The following is a 23,303-nucleotide window of genomic DNA, read 5'->3' on the forward strand; positions in this document are numbered from 1 at the left end:
AGACCTCATCAATGTGATGAGGTCCCTAGGCTGGCTTCTCAGCAAAAGCCTGTCTGACATGGGAGATCCTCCTAACAGCACTGCTACAATCAGCATTGCCTATTCCCTTGCAGAAGCATCTTATCCTGTCACCAAAGAAAGGTAGTTAACATGGTGAGATATCCACATTTATACTATAATTTGGGGGCAGCCTTTCTGTTCCTTTTTAGTGATATTTATCGACATGGATAGATATCTATTCAATGTCACAGATTTGTGACACTGTACTTTCTTATCCATCCTCTGACCATTATGGTTTAAAACAGTCACCACTTAAATCTGCAAAAAAATCTATTGGCAGACAGTCTTATGAGAAATTAATTAAGATATTTCTGTTATTTATGAGCTGCTTTTTAGACCAGATTCTCAACAATATACGAACAACCAAAACATTGCAAAGGGTATGCAGATTGCAACTATGGTTCCTGACTGAGGAGATGTTTTAGGGATGCCCATACCATACAATAAATTGAATTTGTTATTGGTTGTTGATTGGTGTGTTTTATATATTGATATAATGTTGTTTTAGTTTGTTTTATACTGGTGCTTGCATTTTAATGTGTTACTTTTTTTACTGTGTTGATCCGTCTTGGTCCCATGTAAGCTGCCCCAACTCCCTTCGGGGAGATGGATGCGGGGTACAAAAATAAAGTTATTGCTGTTGTTGTTGTTATACAATTTTAAATAGAGAAGATAATAAATCCATCTCCTTTCAATAGAACTTACACAGTTACTTTTAAAAATCTATAAGTTACATTTCAAACAACAAACTATAACAAGCCTCAGTTACAGTCATAATATTTTAAAATGCAACTCTTCAATTTTGGCTTTGCCAGCCAATATCGATCAACAAACATTGTTTCCCCAAAGAAAACTCATCCCAGGCTGATGAGTTCCTGCAGGCAGAAACTTATCAGAAAACCAGCTCCAGAATTCCTCCAATAAAAAGATTTATTCAGTTTCCTGCCATACTGTTCACCAATCACAAACTGTACACCTTGCAAACACAAATGTATTTTTGAACAAATGAGATTGTGGATTGTAATTTGTACCAATCACAGCGAATGACTAGGGTATTCTGTGGTTTCTGGCCTGTATGGCTGTGTTCTAGGAGCAATTTCTCCTGACGTTTCATCTGCACATGTGGCTGGCATCTTCAAGATGCTAGTCACAAATGCTGCTAGAACACGGCTATATAGTACGGAAGCCACACAACACCCCAGTGATTCCGACCATGAAAGCCTTCAACAGTACAGCAAATGATTATTCTCTCCAATGTCTTTCAAACATTTATAAAATGTCCATGCATTTTCTGGTCTGTAGGTTATGTTGGATTTGGGATGTTTTCCCTTGGCATCCTTTCTACGTCAAAAGAGAAATTAGGTACCGCTAAAAAGCAGGGGAGGTGTTTTACAACGCCATAAAGAAAGAAGATCAGAAAATGCTGGGTGACCAAAAGGAAGAAGGAAGTCCTGACGACTCTTCATCATAGAGGATAGAGCAACAGCACCCCCTGGACTTGAGCCCAACCTTCCATGGCACCAAAAACAGCTGAAACAACCACCTCCTGTTCTGTCTGCCTGTGTATTGTCTATAAAAGCATATGTACTGTGATCCACCCTTAGTCCCCTTCGGGGTGAGAAGGGTGGAATATAAATAAAGTGTTGTTGTTGTTGTTGTTGTTGTTGTTATTATTATTATTATTAAAGTACTGATGCTTTAAACTTAATCTTGAATTTGACCAAAGCAAGGCTTTAAATTTATCACTCCAGCCTAACATCTGTTTGTTTCTTCTCTGAAAACAATTTTTAAATGGTTTTTAGGTTATTTTTAGAAATTACTCCTCTCTGCTATTTCTTGGGGTTGAGGACTGGTGTCGAAATAAGTGTGTAATATGTCCCAGGAAGAACATGGAACCCCTGGTGCTGTAGTGATCGTATGGAGGGTTCGTTTCCTGTCAGAACTGCAGCATACAGAGGAAAGCCAAGAGCATGCATCTTTCTTCCTAAATTCTGTAGGATGAGCCCAATCCACCTCTGTCCCCGATACTGAGGGAAGGTGTAGCCATGTGTTAAGCAACCATAAGGATCAATAAGGCACCAAGCAGCCAACTGGCCATCCTTATCTAGGAGGCAAGCACTAGGGAAGTTGCGGATCAAGCTTTCCAGATAGTTCAGGCTCAGATCATTGCCCCCAAAGTCCCAAACGTCATTGAGTGAGGCTGCGTGGGATGGGTTGAGGGTGCCAAAGTGGAGGAGGTCACTTTTGAACCTGAAATACAAAGACAAGTAGGGTTGTGTGAGCAAGCAGAAAGCCTTGAATATTCATCCTAGGCTGATACAGAGGCAACCTCTTGGAGAACACATAACACACAAGAACAACTTTAAAGCGAAAGTCCTGAGCTTGAATGACCTGCAGGTCTTGGATTTTCAGTCAATGACTTGGAAAAACAAGTGGAGAAACAAACTGTTATGTTTATTGCACAGTGTGGGGGCAGGAATATTTTGTACACTAAATGTGATGACATTTGTTCTACTGGTTTGGTGGGGATCCAATTTTCAGGAGTTTACTTCCTTTCAGGTAGGAAAAAGCCAAGCTTTAACTGTAAGAATTGCCTTTAAAGATATTTATAAGGGAAAAGGTGGACTCACAGAAGCAAATCAAGCTTGAGGGTGCACTTACTCAGCAAATCAGTGCAGTTTGAAACCACTTTAACAGCCATGGTTCAATGGTATGCAATCACAGGAGGTGCACTGCTTTTGGCTTACCAAACGACTGTACCACAGAGTGTTTTTGGCTCACCAAACTACTGTTCAGATGATACCACAGCACTGAGCCATGGCAATCAAGGTAGTATCAAACTGCATTAATTCAACAGTGTAGATGTACCCTTATAAAAATCGCCCCCAGAGGGTGGTTCCTTCTTAGTATTATCTAATTATTGCCAAATTACAGCAAAGGATGCTTCCCATTCAGAATTAAAACTCCTACCTCCAACATAAAAGCTGTAACATGGGAAGACTCTATCAGCCCCAGAGCATTCACCTGAAAGAGGAAGCATAGCAGAATGATATTCATTTGGAGTGGCTTGACAATGTGATGCCAAAGCTCTATTAAGCCTGCTAAAGGAGGAACGCTAAGATAGGGAAATCATCATTACTTTCCCTATGTGTGCAATGAGCCAGAGCCTGAAAAAACAATCACATATTTTTATGAGAATGTCTGAAATCCCCCAGGCCCATAGGTTTAGACTTTGAAATAAATGCATGGATTTGAGAGGAGCAGAATTCTCTTGCTCCCAGTTCCTGTGGAGGTGTGGATAAGGCTTGAAGTTCTCAAAAAAGGGTTGTGCTGCATGTTTGGATTATCTAAAACTATAATGTTACTACAACTACACTATAAATTAGTTACAGGATTCTCAGGGCTCTTCCACACAGCCATATAACTCAGAATATCAAGGCAGATAATCCACAATATCTGCTTTGGACCGAGTTATCTGAGTCCACACTGCCATATCCAGTTCAATGTGGATTTTATACAGCTGTGTGGAAGGGGCCTCACATGCCTCATAGGCCCCTTCTACACTGCCATAAAATCCAGGTTATTTGATTTGAACTGGATTATATGGCAGTGTAGACTCATATAATCCAGTTCAAAGCAGATAATGTGGATTATCTGCATGGTTGATCTAGATTATATGGCAGTATAGAAGGGCCTTATTTAACCAAAGAGCTCCATTGACTTCACAGTCCTTCTGAGCAGCTAGGGTGATGGCAGGTTGGAGGGATCAAATGCACTGACCGGCTCTCAGATAGAGTAGATGGTTTTGGATGTATCAGCGGTACGTAATTGTCTATCTTCAGATGGACATCTGTGGTCTTTGCTATATCTTGGATAATTTCACATATCCCATCTTGGAAAACTGTGTGAATGATAAGAAGTAACTTTTAAACTACTGTATTTGCATAGCCATTGAAGAGTAACACTAAAACAAAAACAAAGTTTAATATGGCAATGATTGACTGAGAGTGGCCCATGGTATCTGCTTTGATTTGGTTCCAGAACCTTCCATGGATACCAAAAATCTATGAGCACTCACCATGTTATATGTAATGGTGGATTGAAATGTTGTCTCCTACATAAAATAGAAAAATCAAGGTTTCTTTTTGGAATTTTTTTTAAATTCAAGTTGTGGATGGTTGAATCATCAATATGGAAGGCCAACTGTAAATTTCTCCAAGTGTAGATGCTTTCTGGTTTTTAAGGTACCAATATACAATGGACAATGTATATCTGGGGGGAAAGGATTCTGTGGATTACTGAGGTATATAATAAAACTGTCCCCACTCCAGTCGAAAACTACTTGGGTGTGTGCAAAAAACTAGAGACTCAGCCATTAAGAACACGATAGAAAGTTCAAAAAGGGAAAGAACACACTGTATGAAATGTTTTTGAGGAAAAATGATTCAATGTTTCATGAACTGTGTGTGTCTAAGCTGCTTATGTTCAGCAATTATTCAAGAGAAAAATATTTTTAAGATATAAAAAAATCAGTGGTGTTGATGGCATCTGCCACTAATTTGTTTCCTTTGTATTTTGTTTGCAAGATTTTTCTAGGAACTCACTGACTGGCTCTGACAGTATGTAGATGGGTTTGAATGCATCTGTGACAGGTAACAATATGACTCCAGAGACCTTCCAGCGCCCCTCTGTCTTGGGTTCTTGTGTGAACAACAGCTGACACAGTTGGACCTGGTCCAATTAGTGTGATACCGGGGTTTTTTTTGGGGGGGGGGTGGTTTCTCATTCTTTCATGCTCTGAAATTGTGTGGATCAAGTGGACAAGTAAGCATTTGATGGAGCTGAAAATGTGTTGTCAGTCTCCAGTTTATATCATGTGTGGCATCTCCATCAGAGGGGCAATCTAGCCAATGTGTTTATTGTTCACTTGCAGAGACTCACCTTGCAGCTGAAAGGCTCTGCCCCAATCAATGCTGTCTTTATTTTCCAAGAGAGCTCGACAGTTGTCCATGTCTGAATAGAAAACAGCATACAAATTGGCATAAAAATCCAATTTGTCTTTCACCACCTGTAGAAGATAGCATAAAGCTACATCAGGAAATCACAGCTACTGCCAAGATGCAAGAAGTGGGGTTGGGCTCCTTGAGAGAAAGATGAATCAGATTAGTGTTGAAGAACAATGAAAATATCCTTCAAGAATTTGTTATACAGCAAAAAGAGGAAGTGAAGTATAGACACAGACACACACTTTAGACTTTAAGAAAGCTGACATCCATAAACTTAGGGGAAAACTGAGCATGACCTCACGGTGAAAAATATTAAAAAGAGTTAATGATGGATGGGAGTTTCTGAAAAGCGAGATATTGGAGGCACAGCTTCAAAGGATGGAAAACAGGAGGAGCCTGAAGAAACTAAGGCACTTTCAATTGAGCGAAGATATAATAGGAGCATGTACAAGAAATGGAAATAGAGAGAAAACATCAAATCGATTTGCCAGGATTGATAGAGAGAAAGTTAGAAAAGTCAGGTTAGAGAGGTTAAAAACAATAAAAAGGGCTTTTTGGATTATGTCCATAGCAAAAGGAAGGACAAGAAAATGGCAGGACCACTGTGTACAGGTGATGGTGAAAGCTAACAGAGGACAGAGAAAAGGCAGAACTATTCAGCATCTTCTTTGCCTCAGTCTTCTCCAAAACGAATGGAGCAGAGTAAGGTAATTACAGAATAGGTAAAGAGGCAGTACAGGAATACCTGGCTAATCTACATGAGTTCACATCTCCAGGACCTAATGAACTATATCCAAGGGTATTAACAAAACTGGCAGAAGTAATTTCAGGACCCAATGGACTACATCCAAAGGTAGTAACAAAACTGGCAGTATTATTTGAACCACTGGCAGTATTATTTGAGTATTCCTGGAGAACGGAAGCAATTCTAGAAAACTGGGAGAAGGCAAATGTTACCCTATCAAACAAGGGGGAGGGGGAAGAGGACCCAAAATTACCACCAAGGACCCTTCTACACAGACATGTAACCCAGAATATCAAGGCAGAAAATCCCACAATATCTGCTTTGAACTATGTTATCTGAGTCCATGCTGCCATATATTCCAGTTCAAATCAGAAAATGTTTTATTCAGCTGTGTGGAAGGGGCCTGAGTCAGCCTGAAATCAATACCAGGGAAGATTATATAGCAGATCATTAAACCAATAATCTGTGAGCATTTAGAAAGTAATGACATGCTTACTAAAGGTCAATGTGGATTTCTCAAGGTCATAAGAAACGAACCTCATCTTTTTTCAGAGAGTTACAAGCTTGGCAGATGAAGGAAATGTTGTAGATATAGCAGTAAGGCCTTTGACAAGGTTCCTCATGACATTCTCATAAAAAAGTTAATAAAATGTGGACTAGACATTGCTCCTGTTAAGTGGATTGGGAATTGATTGATTGGGTTATGACCAAGGGCTCCTTTCCTTCATCCTGGAGGGAAGTGATCAGTGGGATGCAACATGATTCTGCCTTGGACCCAGAACTATTCAACATGTTTATAATTGACTTTGATGATGGACTAGAAGGCATGCTTATGGAATTTGAAGATGACATCAAATTGTGAAAGATAGGTAATACCCCAGAGAACAGGATCAGAATCTGAAATGACTTTACCAGATTAGAGGTCTGAGTCAAAAATAACAAAATGAATTTCAGTAGAGAGAAATGTATAGTACTACATTTAGCCAATAAAAATGAAATTCACAGATATAAGATAAGTGATACCTCGCTTGACAACAATCCATGTGAAAGAGATCTAGGAGTCTTAGTAGTCCACAACCTCAACATGCTTGGAACTGACCATATTTAGACCAGTACTTAGATTTCATGACCTACCCCTTTACGTGGGCGTGTAAAGACAGCTTTAAACTCAGGCCAAGAGTCTACTACTGCTTCATGCTGAACGGGGTTTCCACGGTTGATGTGCATCACTGCCCCATAAATCTGTTAAATAAACATGGAGTTAGGCTGATATAGAGCAAAAGATAAGCACAATGCTTCCATTGAGGCAGCTTTGTTGTGGAAATGGGAATAAGGGATATGCTGCCAAATAAGGAAGGTGAGGGGAGGGGGTCTCGTGTGCAAAAGTTGATTGCAGGGCTTTGTGCAAAAAGTTGAGTGCGGGGTGCAGCCCCTGAAGGAATCATGTGTTTTCCTGGAAATCACATGATTTCAGGGAAATGAGAACTTTCGTTTTTCAAGAGGTATATAAAGAGTTCAGCCCTCTAGGTGGGGGTGTTCCTAAGAAATGCGCCGTGTTGCGCTGAGAGGGGACCTAAGCAGCTGCTTATTTCAGTAAAATGCTTTCCTGGAAGAGAACACGTTGTCTGTCCCATTGATTCTATCGCGCTCGCATTTTGACCTTGGTTTGGAGTCCCAAATGGGACTGGAGATCTGCTACATTTTTGGTGCCGTGACTCGGATTGCCTAAGACGAGCCAAGAGTCAAGGACAGATCCTGTTGGCAGGACGATTCCTGGTCGGTGCCGGGGGCTAGAGGCAACCACTGTGAGCCGAGTAAGGGGGGGCCCCCAACTGCAGACCGGCTGCAGTGCTTCCCTCTTCTGTCCACGTCACCGGACCAGGCAATCGCAACGACTTTGACTCACCAGAGAAACCAGACAGGAGGAAAAAGAGGGATCCTAAGGAGGAGGTAAAAGTCCAGAGGCGAAGGGTGTCCCGACATCTATTGCAATCTGGCGATTATAGTGTTTAAGTGAAAAAGCTAGCTGGAGGGAGGCAAGGGGGGGAGGAACAGAAAATCCCCCAGATAGCTGACTCGTGAGGGTGGCCCGAGACCGAGTCAGCATTGCTCCCTGGAGAAAAAAAAATGGAAAAGAAGAGAAACAGACAGAGAAGGGGGAGAAACTGACCCACTTGAAAGTTTAAACAGTTTGCCGTGTCAGAGAACTGTCGAGATAAATTGTGTGTGTCTGTGTGTTGCAACACTGGATTGAGATTTGTGCATGTCTGAAGCGCTGTTTTGTGAAAAGAAAAGTGAGAAAGAGGAGTTGGATTTGTTAGAAGTATTGTAAAATGTGCAAAATTATATTGTTCATTGTATGTATTTGGTTATATTTGTGTAAGTGAGTTTGTGCCTTTAATTGCTGAAATGCTTGTGGTTTGGGTTTGGTCAACTGGGTGCAGGTGGATCTCATTGCTGCTGTTATAATGGTTTGCATCTGCCTGCAGTCTTTAGGTCTTGGTCTTGGTCTTGGATTTGGTTGGAGGTTTTTGTTTAGGGTCTGATGTCTGATTTTCTGAGTTTCCACTATGAAGCTATAATAAAGTAAGCTTCTGCTGTAGAATTGTTATTTTTTATTTGATATTATAACTCTGCTGACAGGTTATGGGCCCAGAACACTGCATAATCCATGTGTCTGAGGTGATGTTTGTTTTTGAAATATGTGGTGGAACATTAAGAAGTTTTTTGAAGGCATTTTTGAGTCTTCTGCTCCTGGCTGCTTTGGTGAGCAGCGAGGTTTAAAGTGATAGCTTGCTGCTGAACACTAAACCTTGGAAGATTTGCCTTCAGAGAAATCAAGAAGATTTATGGCTTGCTATGTTGGAGAATTTGCCTTCTACGTGCCTGAGCAGCAAGGGCCAACTATGTTGCTTTCCTGTCTTGCCTTGCACAAAAGGTTTTTTCAGCAAATGTTTCTGAAGCCAAAAGAAGAAGCAAACAGTTTGTGAGTCAGACCCTGTGTTTGAATTCCAGAGAATTACTGCAAAGTTTTGAAAGATATTGGACTGCTAGAAGCCAATTTTACTTGAAGAAGTGAATATAAATTGGCTGGGCTGAAACCCGGGTATACTGGGGGTCCTTTCTTTTTTGGTGCAGTAAGTATTTGTTTCTGGAACTTTGGGACTTTAAAGTGAAATACCAAAATGGCTTTGCCGCCTCTTCAAGTTGGTTCACTCCCTTTTGATAAACTATCTGATAGTAACTGGCTCAGTTGGAGCATCAGATTTAAAGCTTATCTTGTTTCCCAGAATTTATGGGACATAATTGAGAATTTGCCAGCTCAACTAACTCCTGCGGATCAACAAAAAGATGAAAGAGCTTTGGCGCTTCTTCAGTTGTCTGTGTCAGATTCTTTGTTGGTTCACCTTCATAATATTCCTCATGCACAAACTGCGTGGAATCTGTTTAAAGACTTGTTTCAAAGACAATCAAGTGGTTCAAAGATAATTCTTATGCGACAGCTGTTTAACCTCAAACATGAGGAGGGCACTCCAGTTCAAACTCATGTTACAAAAGTTGTGGCTCTTTTTTCGGAATTGAGAGCAAGAGACATTATTTTTCCCCCTGAGCAACAAGCGTTAATCTTGATGGGATCTCTATCTCGCCCTTTTTATGCGTTTATGGACTCTCTTCATGGAATTCCAGACAGGGATCTTACGATACCTTTTATTTCGGGGAAAATTATGGAATTTGAAGCTCAACGCAAATTGAGAAGTTTTGCTCCTATGCAGAAGAGTTCAAGTTCTGGGACTGCTTCTAATGACACTGCTTGTGTTGCTAAGCCAAAGTCACAAATTGTGTGCTTTAAATGTAAAAAGAAAGGGCATTATGCTAAGAATTGCAAACTGAATCCAGGACAATGGAGAAACAAGCAAGTGGAGAGACCTAGTTCTTCAAAGGACTTACAGCATGGTTTCCTGGTGACCTCTAAGAAGGATACAATGAACTCTTTCATTATTGACTCAGGCTGTTCTCAGCATTTGGTAAAAACTATAGAACTGTTGACAAATGTGAGAGACTCTGATATAAACTTTATTTCTTTGGCAGATGATAGAAAAGTTAAAGTATTTTCTTGTGGTGATCTTTATATTGACAGTCTGAAATGTACTCTTGAGAATGTGTACTATGTACCAGAAATTATGTATAATATTCTCAGTGTCAACAAACTTTTGGATGAAGGTTTTGAGGTGTCTTTAAAGAAAGAAAAGTCTATGCTAATTGATCTTCAAGGTAATGAAGTGCAACTGAGACAAGAAAAGGGATTTTTTGTTTTAAAGTCTGCTACAAATGTGTCTGCTTGCATTAAGCAGATACCTGATAATCCCAGGCCATTACACGACAAATGTATTCATGAATTTCACAGGAAAATGGGTCATTTGTCATGGCAGTATCTAAGACAAACAGCTGAGTTGTGTGAGATTCCTATTCAAGGATGTAAGAATTTTCTAGATTGTGAAATTTGTGCAGCAGAAAATCTTAAGAAAGCTCCTATAGCAAAATACAGTGCTAGAGTTTCAAAAAGGGTCTTAGAGCTTGTCCATATAGATGTATCTGGTCCTCATCCTACTTCTGTAGGCGGGTCGAAATATTTTTTGATTTTGGTAGATGATTTTTCACGGTTGAAGTTCACCTTCTTTCTAAGAACTAAAGGTGAAGTTTTTCAAAAAATTTCTGCTTGGCTGAAGCTAATGCAAACACAGTTTCCTGAGTACCCAGTACAAGCTTTTCAGAGTGATCGTGGTGCTGAGTTTATGTCCAAACAAATGCAAAATTTGCTTGAAAAGTTTGGCATAGTTCACAGGTTAACAAATCCTTACTCACCCAGTGAAAATGGGGTTGCAGAAAGGTGGATAGGTGTTGTAAAGGTTGTGGCTAGAAAAATGTTAAGAGATGCTAGTTTATCTGATGGATTGTGGGCTGAAGCCGTGGCAAACGCCACCTTTGTGCTCAATCGTTCTTTTTGCAAAAGTGTCAATAGTATTCCTTATGTGTTGTTTTTTGGAAAAACTCCTGATTTGAGTTCAATCAGAGTTTTTGGAAGTGACTCATATGTCTTAATTCCTTCTCAACAAAGACATAAAAAGGATTCTATTTGGAAGAAATTGAAATATCTAGGCCCTGCTTCTGAGTCAAAAGGTTGGAGATTTTGGTGTGGTAATAATAGGGTGTTAGTTTCTAAAAATGTGAAGTTCCAACAACACAGTGGTTGGGAAAGGATTCATTCAAATAAGGAAGTGTTTCTGCCTTTCAATACTACTCAAATGCACACACCACTAACCACACAGCCAACTACACAGCAAGTTTCACAGCGGCCTGCTACACAAGTGCAATCAGTTTCACAACAGACTGCACAGCAAAATATACAACCAAGCACATCTCAAGATACACAGTTTGGAACACAAGTGCAAGTGAAGCAAGAATCTGTTTCTAGTCAGTTACAAGGCAGTAGTCCTGTAATTAAAAGGACAGAACCTCAGAAGAGAAAAGCTGAAGCTGAATCTTCTAGTTCAGAAAGTACTAGCTCTAGTAATTCAGAAACTGATGAGACTGATGGAGGAGATAGTACTAGGACCATTCCTAGGCGCAGTTCTAGGACAACTAAGGGTATTCCTCCAAAAAGATACCATTGTGAAGTTGTGAAAATACAAGAACATGATTGGTCTGAACCTCAAAGTTATAAAGAGATGTTGAAAAGAGATGAGACTGAGAGAAATCTTTGGTTAAAAGCAATGCAAAGTGAATTTGATTCTTTGAAAGATTTGCAAGTCATGGAGAAGTCTAAAACAGTTGACAATGTAAAGGTTCTAAGTTGTCGTTGGGTTTATAGACGTAAACAAACAAAGGATGGTGGTTTTTTGTACAAAGCCAGGTTAGTTGCTAGAGGTTTTGAACAGATATATGGAGAAAATTTTAATGAGATATTTAGCCCCACAGTGTCTGGGGAAGCACTAAAAATAACCCTTGCAATTGCCAGTAATAGGAATTTAAAAGTCAAACATTTTGATGTGAATACTGCGTATCTTCATGCAGACTTAGAGGAGAAAGTTTATATATCTGCTATCCCAGGTTTTGAATCTGACCTTCCTGAAGGGACTTATCTTCTTAAGAAAAGTCTTTATGGTCTTAAACAAAGTGCACGTAATTGGAACCTACATTTAGACAAAGTGTTGACAAAGTTGAATTTTGTTGCCAATAGTTTTGATCCTTGTTTGTACTCAAAAGGAAGTGGAGACACACAAATGTTTATTGTAATTTATGTGGATGATGTGTTATGTATTGGATCTGAGGAACAAATTCAGGAAGTATTTCAGAATTTGAGCAAAGTATTGAAAATCAAAAATCTTGGAGATGTTAATAGATATCTTGGCATAAATATTGCCAGAAATGAAAGTGGTTTTGAATTAAACCAAACTGACAAGATTTATGATCTTTTGAGAAAAACCAGAATGGAAAATGCAAACACTGTTAATACACCCATGGCTCTTCAGTTTTTACAACATGTAGATGGAGAAGTGTTTGATAACAATTTCATTTATCGTTCAGTTATTGGCTCTTTATTGTACATTGCAAACAACACAAGGCCTGACATTTCTTTTTCTGTTGGTATCCTAAGTCAAAGGATTCAAAATCCCTCACATACAGACTGGGCTGGAGTAAAAAGAGTTCTGAGATATTTAAAACAAACTGCTGAAAAAGTTTTCAGAATTTGTCCAGATGACAAAAAGTCTTTAGAAATACATTGCGATAGTTCTTTTGCAAATCTAAAGGAAAATAAATCTGTTACTGGATTTGTAATAAAATACGCAAATACACCAGTGTGCTGGAAGAGCAGAAAACAGAGCATTGTGGCATTAAGTACTGGAGAAGCTGAATTCTCAGCGTTGTCTGATGCTTTGACATCAGCAGAATGGCTAGAATCTTTGATTAAAAGTCTGAACATTGATTTAGAATTGCCAATACAAGTTTATGTTGATTCTCAAACCTGCATCGCTTTGGGTAAAAGTCAAAATATGAAAACGAAGTCTAGATACATTAATGTTAGATATTCAAATGTGCAACAATTTGTTAAGGACAAAAGAATTGTTCTCAATTATGTTCCTTCAGTTGAAAATGTTGCAGATATTTTGACGAAACCTCTTACTTGTGAAAAACATAACCAGTTTTGTGAAAAATTGAATTTATGAATGTATAAATATGAACTAATATAATTTTGTGGAGGAGTGTTAGAAGTATTGTAAAATGTGCAAAATTATATTGTTCATTGTATGTATTTGGTTATATTTGTGTAAGTGAGTTTGTGCCTTTAATTGCTGAAATGCTTGTGGTTTGGGTTTGGTCAACTGGGTGCAGGTGGATCTCATTGCTGCTGTTATAATGGTTTGCATCTGCCTGCAGTCTTTAGGTCTTGGTCTTGGTCTTGGATTTGGTTGGAGGTTTTTGTTTAGGGTCTGATGTCTGATTTTCTGAGTTTCCACTATGAAGCTATAATAAAGTAAGCTTCTGCTGTAGAATTGTTATTTTTTATTTGATATTATAACTCTGCTGACAGGATTCTTGTTATTTTCAAATGGAAACCTGTTGTTTCAGCACCCAGGAAAGGAAAGGAATGTGGTTGATGGAATTATGTGCTAAAAAGAGAGCTTTGTGTAAGTTGGCAGATCACTTGGTATAAGGTATGTCTAAATGATACAGGACTGAGTTCATTGATGGAATGCCGGGAAAGGTTGGGAGAGAGAGACACTTAGACATGTTGAACTGAAAGGTATATGGAATGTTAATTGTGTTTGAAGGATTCAAACAAGAAAGAAACAAAAATGCTGATTCAATGGGAATTGATTTATGTTCAAAATGCCGCCATTTGAAAAACTGTGTTTTTAAAATGTAAAAGAATGTGTGGGCAAAGACCAAATGAGTTATCTTAAATAATTGATCCTTTTAATAATTGTTTTGAGTTTTCTGATGTTCTGTTCTGTGTGCTGTGTTCAAATTATGTGAGTGTGCCAATGTAAAAGCTGACCTTGAGAAATTTGTGTGTGTATGCATGTGTGTGCGTGTGTGTATAAATGAGGTTTCTTTGTGTGTGTGTGAACGTGCAAGAAGCCTAACAACTAACAAACATTGTATGTGTGAGTGAGATTGGAAAGTAAATAATATGCTATGTGACATTTTTGAAATGGTTAAAAAAAAAATCCTAATGTGTTCTGTGTCTACAAAAAAAAAAAATGAATCTTGTACTATGAATATGTATTTGAGATAACATAAAAAAATCCGCCCAAGAGGGTGCCAGGATGTGGAGGGCTCTTGCTTTACAGAGCCAGAAGAGAGATAACAGAAAGATATATGGCAGCCTGCCGAGACTGTTTTCAAAGATGCTTTATTTTACTACCCCTACCCCCTCCTTTCTTTCAAGGACTGTTATTAGGAGATTTTAACTCTTTACAGGTTGAGACATTTTTAAGGCTTGTGTCAAGAAGAGGAAAGTTACATCTGTGTGTGTGGACAAAAAGGTTTTAAAGGATTCAGGTTGTCATAACTTTTACAGGCTGAACGGCCATGTTCCTGAAGCATTCTCTCCTGACAATTTGCCTGCGCCAATGACAGGCATCCTCAGATGTTGAAAGTTTAAACTTTTTCTTTTGGCTATTTAGAGATGCACTCACTAGGAACTGTGTGAGGGCTAATAATTTACAGAAAATAGGGATTTTCCAGCAACTTCTTTTGCAATAAAGAAGAGGCACAGGATCCATGTCTAAAATTTGTTTGGGACAAAAGGTGTTACCGGAGAGTCTGATTTTGTCTCAGGACAACAACTTGCTAGGAGTTGTGGAATTTCAAATGCATTTTCTTTTGAGGGAGGATTCAACCCCTCCTTCTTCGCTCCTTTCTCTCTGTTGTTTTGTTGGAGATACAAGATAACAAGATGGTTTTTCTTCTACATATGACTGGGATGACTGCTATGGTTATATATTAGAAATACCTATAGATAGAGACACTGATTGTTAAACAGAGTTCTTTACATTGTTTTTGTTTGTTTGGTTTGGTATTTGATTCAAAAGGAAACCAGCAATTGATTTTTACAACAGAATTTACTTTTATATGGGTACAATAACTCTGGACATAAATCATGGAATCAGGGAATCGGGGAGTTGGGGGGGACCTCATGGGCCATCCAGTCCGGCCCCCTGCTAAGAAGCAGGAATATTACATTCAAATCACCCCTGACAGATGACCATCCAGCCTCTTCTTTATAGTCCTTAGCCCGAGGTGGCTATATTTCACAGCTTTCTTCAAACATAGGACAAAATACCTCTACAGATTTTGTTATTTAGACCCAATCCCTCTACAAAGGTACTGAAAAAATTAATTTTAAAATGGGACATTAAACCAGAAAGACAGGGCAGTTTGCCCTGGAGTTGCCAGATTTAAAAGACAATGCCTTGCAAAGGGCCAAAAAAAAAGGGTTTTTGCCTGATTTGAGAGATATTGCCAGCAGAAAGGTTAAACTGTTTATTTAATTGAAAGAACAGGTTGAAGTTGAAAAAGCAAGTCAAAGATGGAATGAGCTGTTGCTTGCAATAGATGGACAGAGGAACGTGAGATAAATCATGGAAAGAAAACCATAGAGAATTGTTTAAAAGGATGGAGATTGGTTGAAAAGACTTCGAAGTGAGAGATTGTGGAGGCCCGCCAATGGATGGAGTGAAAGCTATCGACGGAAACCGACGACAGATGGGTAATCAGTATCCCCCTCCCCCTTTTCTCTCACTGTCTTTCTATTTATCTTTTCCAGCTCTTGAGCTCCTGATAATGGGAGTCCAAAATACAAGAGCCTATCCAAAGCACCACCTGCTGGACAGGACAAGCAAAAGACACAAGTGTTTACAACTGTGTTTTAAAAAGAGACAGAGATGATGTCATCACCAGCCTTGGGCCTACCTGATATGGAGAAACCCTTCATTCTGTTCATATTGGAGCGAAAAGGAATAGCAGTGGGCGGACTTACCCAGGCTTTAGGGTCATGGAAAAAAAAAACCAGTGGCATACTTGCAAAGACAACTAGACACAGTAGCGCAGGAAATGCCACCATGCCTGCGGGCTGTGGCAGCAGCAGTAGATTAAATAAAAGAAGCAAACAAATTGACTTTAGGGCAGCCACTGGTCGTAACGATACCACACCATGTTAAGGTATTGTTAGACACCAAGAGACCACGCTGGCTCACAAACGAGAGACTGACTAAGTATGAGGGGGTGTTATGTGACAACCCGATGGTAACCCTAGAAACTTGCGCCACCCTGAATCCGGCTACCTTGTTGCCTGCCCCGGGGGAGGAAATGGTCCACCAGTGCATTCAGGTGATGGAACAGGTATACTCCAGCCGACCCGATTTAAAAGACGTACCAATGTCCAACATAGACATGACCCTATTCACAGATGGCAGCAGCTTTGTGGAGAAATGGTGAGAGGCGTGCAGGATATGCGGTGGTGCAGGGGGAGGGAGAGATTTTGGAAGCAGAGTCGCTCCCTCCGGGAACCTCCGCTCAACGGGCCGAGTTGATAGCCCTCACCAGGGCACTGCAGTTGGCAAAAGGAAAGCGGGTCAATGTCTACACGGATTCAAAGTACGCTTTTACTATGCTTCATGCCCATGGAGCTTTGTACAAGGAGCGGGGACTCCTTACGTCGGCTGGAAAGGGCGTTAAGAATGCAGCTGAGATTGTGGCCCTTCTGGAGGCGGTTTGGGAACCGGATCAGGTTGCTATAATGCATTGTAAGGGACACCAGAGGGGAGAAGATCCAGTTACGCAAGGAAATAGGTTAGCTGATTTGGCCGCAAGAGAGGCAGCAAAAACACCCCCGCAATAAGCAGTGCTTGCTGACTGCAACTGCATTAGAGGACTCCCCATTAGAAAAGTTTACATGTACACAAGAGGAGGAAAAATTGGGCCTTGGGGGAAAAAAGGAAAATGGAAGGGAGAGGTCATTGTGATGCCAGATAACCGCGTCTACGTCCCTAAGGACATGGCGTGGCACATAGTCCGACATATGCATTACACTACACACCTGGGTAAGACGGCCCTGGCAACGTTGTTGGGACGACAGATATACATCGATGGGCTCCATAGCTTAACGGCAGCGGCTGCACGCAGGTGCTGGACCTGTGCCAAGAATAACCCTCGAGAAGGACCCTTAAAAGCCCCCAGGGAGTTCAACATGTGACCATGTGACGAAGTACTCATTAAGGAGTGGAGGATTGACCCGCTTGGACCAAAGTGGAGAGGACCTTATACTGTGCTGTTATCAACCCCTACCGCCATCAAAGTGAAGGAAGTCAAACCTTGGATACACTACACCCGTGCCAAGTTGGCGCCCCCGTGTGGAAAGTAGAAAAAGCGGATCAGAGTGACCTGAGACTCAGGATCGTCCGGCAACTCCCTACGGGGTCAACAAGGCCATGAAGCTGACCCCATCGGGTACAATAGAACGTCGAAGGTCAAGTATGTCGCAGTGTGGCCCAACAAAAGCACTGTCCTGGAAGTGGTGGAAAGACATTATGATGGGAAGGGGAGGAAGAGACACCAGAGAACCAACAGGAGTTCAGACAGTTTTTGGGTTCCTAATGCTTATAAATATGATCACTATGATACAGGGAAATTGGCTAAAAAAACAAAAACATGCAAGACTTATATTTGCCCAGCATGGTGAAGATGTGTCTCTTATATTAGGTTGTTTCATTTTTCTATTGTTAATATGTTGTTTTCCAATTATGCTCCAAGCCTGCCAAAAGTGTATAATGCAAGTAACGCCAATAAGAAAGATAGGCCTCATCCAAAAGAAAAAGTTAGAGAGACCCATAATAACCTTTGCTGATTTGCTTTCGCTTTTGTAAAACGCTTAGCAAAAAAGAAAATGGAGAAATGAGGCAGCTTTGTTGTGGAAATGGGAATAAGGGATATGCTGCCAAATAAGGAAGGTGAGGGGAGGGGGTCTCGTGTGCAAAAGTTGATTGCAGGGCTTTGTGCAAAAAGTTGAGTGCGGGGTGCAGCCCCTGAAGGAATCATGTGTTTTCCTGGAAATCACATGATTTCAGGGAAATGAGAACTTTCGTTTTTCAAGAGGTATATAAAGAGTTCAGCCCTCTAGGTGGGGGTGTTCCTAAGAAATGCGCCGTGTTGCGCTGAGAGGGGACCTAAGCAGCTGCTTATTTCAGTAAAATGCTTTCCTGGAAGAGAACACGTTGTCTGTCCCATTGATTCTATCGCGCTCGCATTTTGACCTTGGTTTGGAGTCCCAAATGGGACTGGAGATCTGCTACACCATGATAATATGAAAGACAACAAAAATTATCAGAGTGTTAGAGTGACTCCCCTGTGAGAAAAAGTAATATCTGTGGATGTTAAGATTTTCTTTGTGGCCTGATGTGAAGCTAGATGGCATGACAAACATTCTTTTCACACAGTGGATAGTGTAATAAACTGCCAGAAGATGCCATCATTCCCACAAATTAGGGAAATTCATGAAGGATAAAGCTAGTTATTCATTTATGTATTTGGTTTTCTCCCAGGGTTGGGATGTAATGTGGCTTTAATGTAAAACATTACTATATAGACAGTAAATTAATTATAATTAATTATTTAATAATTAGTTTCAGAGGCCACCAAAATAACTAGTTACTATGTTGATTACATTTTAAAAGCAACTTCCATTTGTTAACAGTAAGTTTAGTTACTTTTAAAGAACATCTGAATGTTACGGGCAGCTGGTCCATGGCACAAAAGGCTGTCTTACTTTGTTTTTTTTTCCTGTTATTCTAACTGAATATTATATTCTAATTCCATGTCCAATTTTACTTGTTCTTCTTCCTTCTCCATTTTGTGTTTATCATTTGTCTGCCACCATATATAAACTTAATAAATACTGAATGGTAAATACATGAAGCTTTTCCCTAATGAGTATATAGGAATATGAGAGATGGGGAGGTTCTCTGTTAATTGCTGATAATGATCCCTAGACAGGACGGTGTCTGCATCTTATAGGAAGTGGGTTGTGATTTTTCCGGGCTGTATGGCCATGTTCCAGAAGCATTATCTCCTGATGTTTCGCCCACATCTAGGGCAGGCATCCTCTGAGGATGTCTTCCATAGATATGGGTGAAACATCAGGAGAAAGTGCTTCTGGAACATGGCCATACTGCCCATAAAACTCACAACAACCCAGTGATTCCAGCCATGAAAGCCTTCGACAACACACTTACGGGAAGTGTCTGAGGCAGGTTCCTTCGCAGCACACTCTCCAGAAACTGCAACTTGGAGGCACAGGACAGTATCAGCATGGCTGGCTAACTGGTGATATCTGCAAAACTGATATGTTTGGAAAGCACCTGGAGTAAAAGGCGAGAGATGGACAGACAGACTGTAATGCATCAGTACCCTACACACACACACACACACACACACACACACTTTCTCAAATCAAGTAAGGCTGGAATGACTTGTCATGTGAATTGAAGCAGCAGATATTTCATCCATATAAATTTTTCCATATTTAAGGGGAGAGAGCCAGATAAACACAAAGTATGGTTTTCGCCTTGCTTATAGTGTCTTGACTGCTTGACTTGAACCTTTGGACTGAACTTTGACTATCCCTCTGCTTTGCCCTTTGTTGGACCGATTCCTGTTGATGACCACTGACTGTTTGACACTGAGATAGTGAGTGGTAATGACTTGCTGTATAGGTCAAGGCACAGAGGTGATGTATGGGGACAAGATTGGTCTCTCCCTCAAAGCAAATATGATTTGAAGGTTTCTTTATACTGGAATTATTAAGTTCCTTCTAACAGAATTATTAAGAAAATACAGAGTAGTTGAACTATGGGAAGGCAGAATTATGCTGCTGAAATGGCAGTGCCGCCACAGGACCTCAGATCACTGAAACATGACAGTTGCACCACACTTGGAGAAGATCATGCTGGTAAATTACCATTATCCCTGATCATGTGAAGGGTGCAGAATAGTAGCATCATGCAATAAAATCGTTGATTGTTGTCAGTAATTCTTATTTTACAACAATGTAACCATTCATTAGTAGGCAAAAGTATGATAGCTGGGACTCACACTGGTTGCGCAGCATGGGTCTGAATTAATGAGGAAAATACGTGCGTGAGACAGTGCAGGGAGTGAAAGATGCAGCTGTGTCAGAGTCGTGGCAAGATAGTTCACCAGAAAGGCGGAGAGGAAACATCTTATTTACCATCTTCGTAAGCCATTGTTTATCATTTAACAGTAAATGTCTCTAACATAACTTCACTCGCCTTATGCACTATCCTTTCCTGTTTGTTGCCCCCCCTTTCTGTCTTCTCCTTTCTGGCTTGGCTGTTTGTGCCCCCCCTTTCTGCCCCCCCCCCCTTTTCTGGTGAACTATCTTGCCACAACTCTGTTGCACCTGTGCCTCTCACTCGCTCCGCTGTCTCACGCACGTCTTCCCTTATTTCTGACCTGTGTTGTGTAAGTAGCATATTGTAGGGTCCCAGCTATCATACTTTTGCCCATCAATGTATCTGCCTTATCCATTAACTAACAGGACACACTTTCTGAATCCCAGTTTAGTAGCACATACACCAGTGGAAGAGTCATTCTTTCTGCCCCATCAAAGCTCGACTGCAGAAAGTAGCACATTTTTCTTCTGTTTTCACCAGGGTGGCCCTGATAGACACTATGGCCTATGTAATAAACATTTAACATCCCATTTTCCTAACTATACATTATCATTTTTCAATCTTCACATTTTTCTAATTGCACACTTGGTGTCAAACTGCATATTAAAACAAACAACCTAAAACCCACATTCCAGGATTCATGGAAATAACACATGTATTACCTTCAGCTTACCTAGAAGAGAAGACAAAATGGAAACCTTAGCACAGAGAAGCAGGAGTATCTGGAGTCAGCCTTGGTGAGAATCTTTAACGTGCCTTTTATCAACCAGAAAAGCAATATTTTGTTCCCGAATGAAGAACCATTAACAGAGTCATGTTTTGCTATTCAAGTGGGAAAGGAAGATTGGCTGAAGCATAGTTTTGTTTTGAAACGACCTGCTTCTATAAGTTCAGAGGACACCTTAGGTAAGTGTATAATATTAACTGTGCCAGGCTAATCCTTGGCATCAATATTATTTTCTTGGAGGGGCAGGAAACTAACTGAATAGTGGCATCTGACTGTAATATGTGTATGCAACACACAGCACTACAACCTACCAGTGTGTGTTCTGTTGCTTGGAATAGCAGACAATGCTGGAAGTTAGACAGCATCGACGCAAGAGTGCTCAAACTTTACACAAAAGGCAACAGGAACTCAAATGGCTTTTTTGTGTGTGTGTGTGTGAAGGAGACAAATATACCAATAACAATTATATCTTACTCTATACATCTTTAATTTCTGTTGAGAACTGGAATTAGAGGTCCATTTTCTGTACCTCTTGACTTGCATTGGCTGCAGATGGAAGTTGCTGTAGGGTTCTGTGGAATTTGGGGCAAAGGCAAGATCAGATCCTTCCACTGGATTACATGCAGATTTTCTGCAGCAAGATTTATCCTATGAGCTCCAGCTGGAACTAATTATGCCCTTCCATTTTCATCCCTGATCTCAGTGATGGAATATACTTATAAAATTTGACCTTTGTAGAATTTTGGCGTGATTTGGAGAAAACCTCAGCCAAGCATTAGCAGTGGTAAGTAGTAAATTGCTCCGCTTATTATTTCCTACACAGAGGAACCGAGTGAGTGATGATAACCCATCCACCTATTTTCCCAGAAAGGCCTTGGCTCAGTGGGTGAGTTCCCTGCCCTTTTCTCCCTTCCATGGAGGAAGCTGGTTAGAAACGGGAGAAGTTGTGCACCTGCTAACTTTTGCTCAAACTAAATGCTCCCTTTTGCTCTTGCCACATATATTTGGAATATAGATAATTTCTACTAGTAAGAGAAACCCTTGGTTTGCCTGCCTAACCCTCTAACAAGCAGAACAATATGAGATGTAGGATGGGACAGAGAGACCTGGCAGTTAGCATATGATTCAATTGCCAGATTTATTTATTTATTGTGTCATCCGCAACCAGAACATTGTATTACATTTCTAACAGAACAAAACAAACAAACAGATAAAAAAACCCACAAATTTTGCAAACTTGGTAGCTGATTAAATGTCCTTTGACCAGTATCTGGCCACTTGGAGTGTCTCTGGTGTTGCTGTAAGAAGGTCCTCCATCGTACATGTGGCAGGGCTCAGGTTGCATTGCAGCAGGTGGTCAGTGGTTTGCTCTTCTCCACACTCGCATGTCATGGATTCAACTTTGTAGCCCCATTTCTTAAGATTGGCTCTGCATCTCATAGTGCCAGAGTGCAGTCTGTTCAGTGCCTTCCAAGTCGCTCAGTCTTCTGTGTGCCCAGGGGGGAGTCTCTCATCTGGTATCACCCACGGATTGAGGTGCTGGGTTTGAGCCTGCCACTTTTGAACTCTCGCTTGCTGAGGTGTTCCAGCAAGTGTCTCTGTAGATCTAAGAAAACTATTTCTTGATTTAAGTCGTTGACGTGCTGGCTGATACCCAACAAGGGATGAGCTGGAGATGTCTCTGCCTTGGTCCTTTCACTATTGGCTGCAACTTCCCGGCGGATGTCAGGTGGTGCAATACCGGCTAAGCAGTGTAATTTCTCCAGTGGTGTAGGGCGCAGATACCCTGTGATAATGCGGCATGTCTCATTAAGAGCCACATCCACTGTTTTAGTGTGGTGTGATGTGTTCCACACTGGGCATGCGTACTCAGCAGCAGAGTAGCATAGCGCAAGGGCAGATGTCTTCACTGTATCTGGTTGTGATCCAGATGATAAGAGAGTTATACAAGATGAACAATATTGCCTGTTATTTTACACATGCTTTCATTTTAATACTGTTTATATGAATCCTACAGTAAAATCTTGCAATATGAAGTGCTCTTGTTCAGGTTCCAGTTATGCTTCCTTCCAGGATACCCCTTTCCATCCTTCTACTGCAGTATTCGGATCCCTCTATACCCGACAATCGGATCTCGCACTCACTGAAAATGGTCAGTGCTTTGAGATATTTCTTGCTTTCTTTGTTTTTCTTTGTGCTTCTGCAAACCTTGGGGTTACCAGAGTTCTTTGGCCATCTTGTGACCTCATCACATTGGGTTGTTTTCCGTGGTATGTGCTGGTTCCATGATAGTTTTATGATTGAGCCTGTTGGCTCTGATCCCACAATGCAGAGGAACTTCTGGCAAGGCTTTGTCATAAAACTATCCAGGAACTGACACATGTGACCATGGCAGGCTTCCCATGAAGCAATGGGGGAGCAGGGCAGTTGACGCTTCCCCCCATGGGATGAGGACTCAGGCTAGTCAGACAACACAGGGTATAGGGCAAGGAGTTCTCCACATCCCTGCC

The 23,303-nt window shown here is 40.7% G+C and overlaps 1 protein-coding gene and 1 long non-coding RNA gene across 2 annotated transcripts; one reads left to right on the top strand and one right to left on the bottom strand.

The window, feature by feature from the left end:
- Nucleotides 1-1,889: 1,889 nt before the first annotated feature.
- Nucleotides 1,890-19,184, bottom strand: LOC132764766 (glycine N-acyltransferase-like protein 3). Its single transcript, XM_060758866.2, has 5 exons — nt 19,107-19,184; nt 6,946-7,053; nt 5,002-5,128; nt 3,841-3,961; nt 1,890-2,310 (listed from the first exon to the last, which is right to left on the bottom strand). Exons 1-5 carry the CDS (start codon nt 19,182-19,184, stop codon nt 1,890-1,892), a joined length of 855 nt encoding a protein of 284 aa, XP_060614849.2.
- On the top strand, nt 7,119-17,527 carry LOC137095107 (uncharacterized). Its single transcript, XR_010908791.1, has 2 exons — nt 7,119-7,761; nt 15,644-17,527. It is a non-coding gene; the product is annotated as an uncharacterized lncRNA (long non-coding RNA).
- Nucleotides 19,185-23,303: the final 4,119 nt, after the last annotated feature.

Source organism: Anolis sagrei, chromosome 1, assembly GCF_037176765.1.
Source record: "Anolis sagrei isolate rAnoSag1 chromosome 1, rAnoSag1.mat, whole genome shotgun sequence".
In the NCBI taxonomy this organism is placed as follows: domain Eukaryota; kingdom Metazoa; phylum Chordata; class Lepidosauria; order Squamata; family Dactyloidae; genus Anolis; species Anolis sagrei.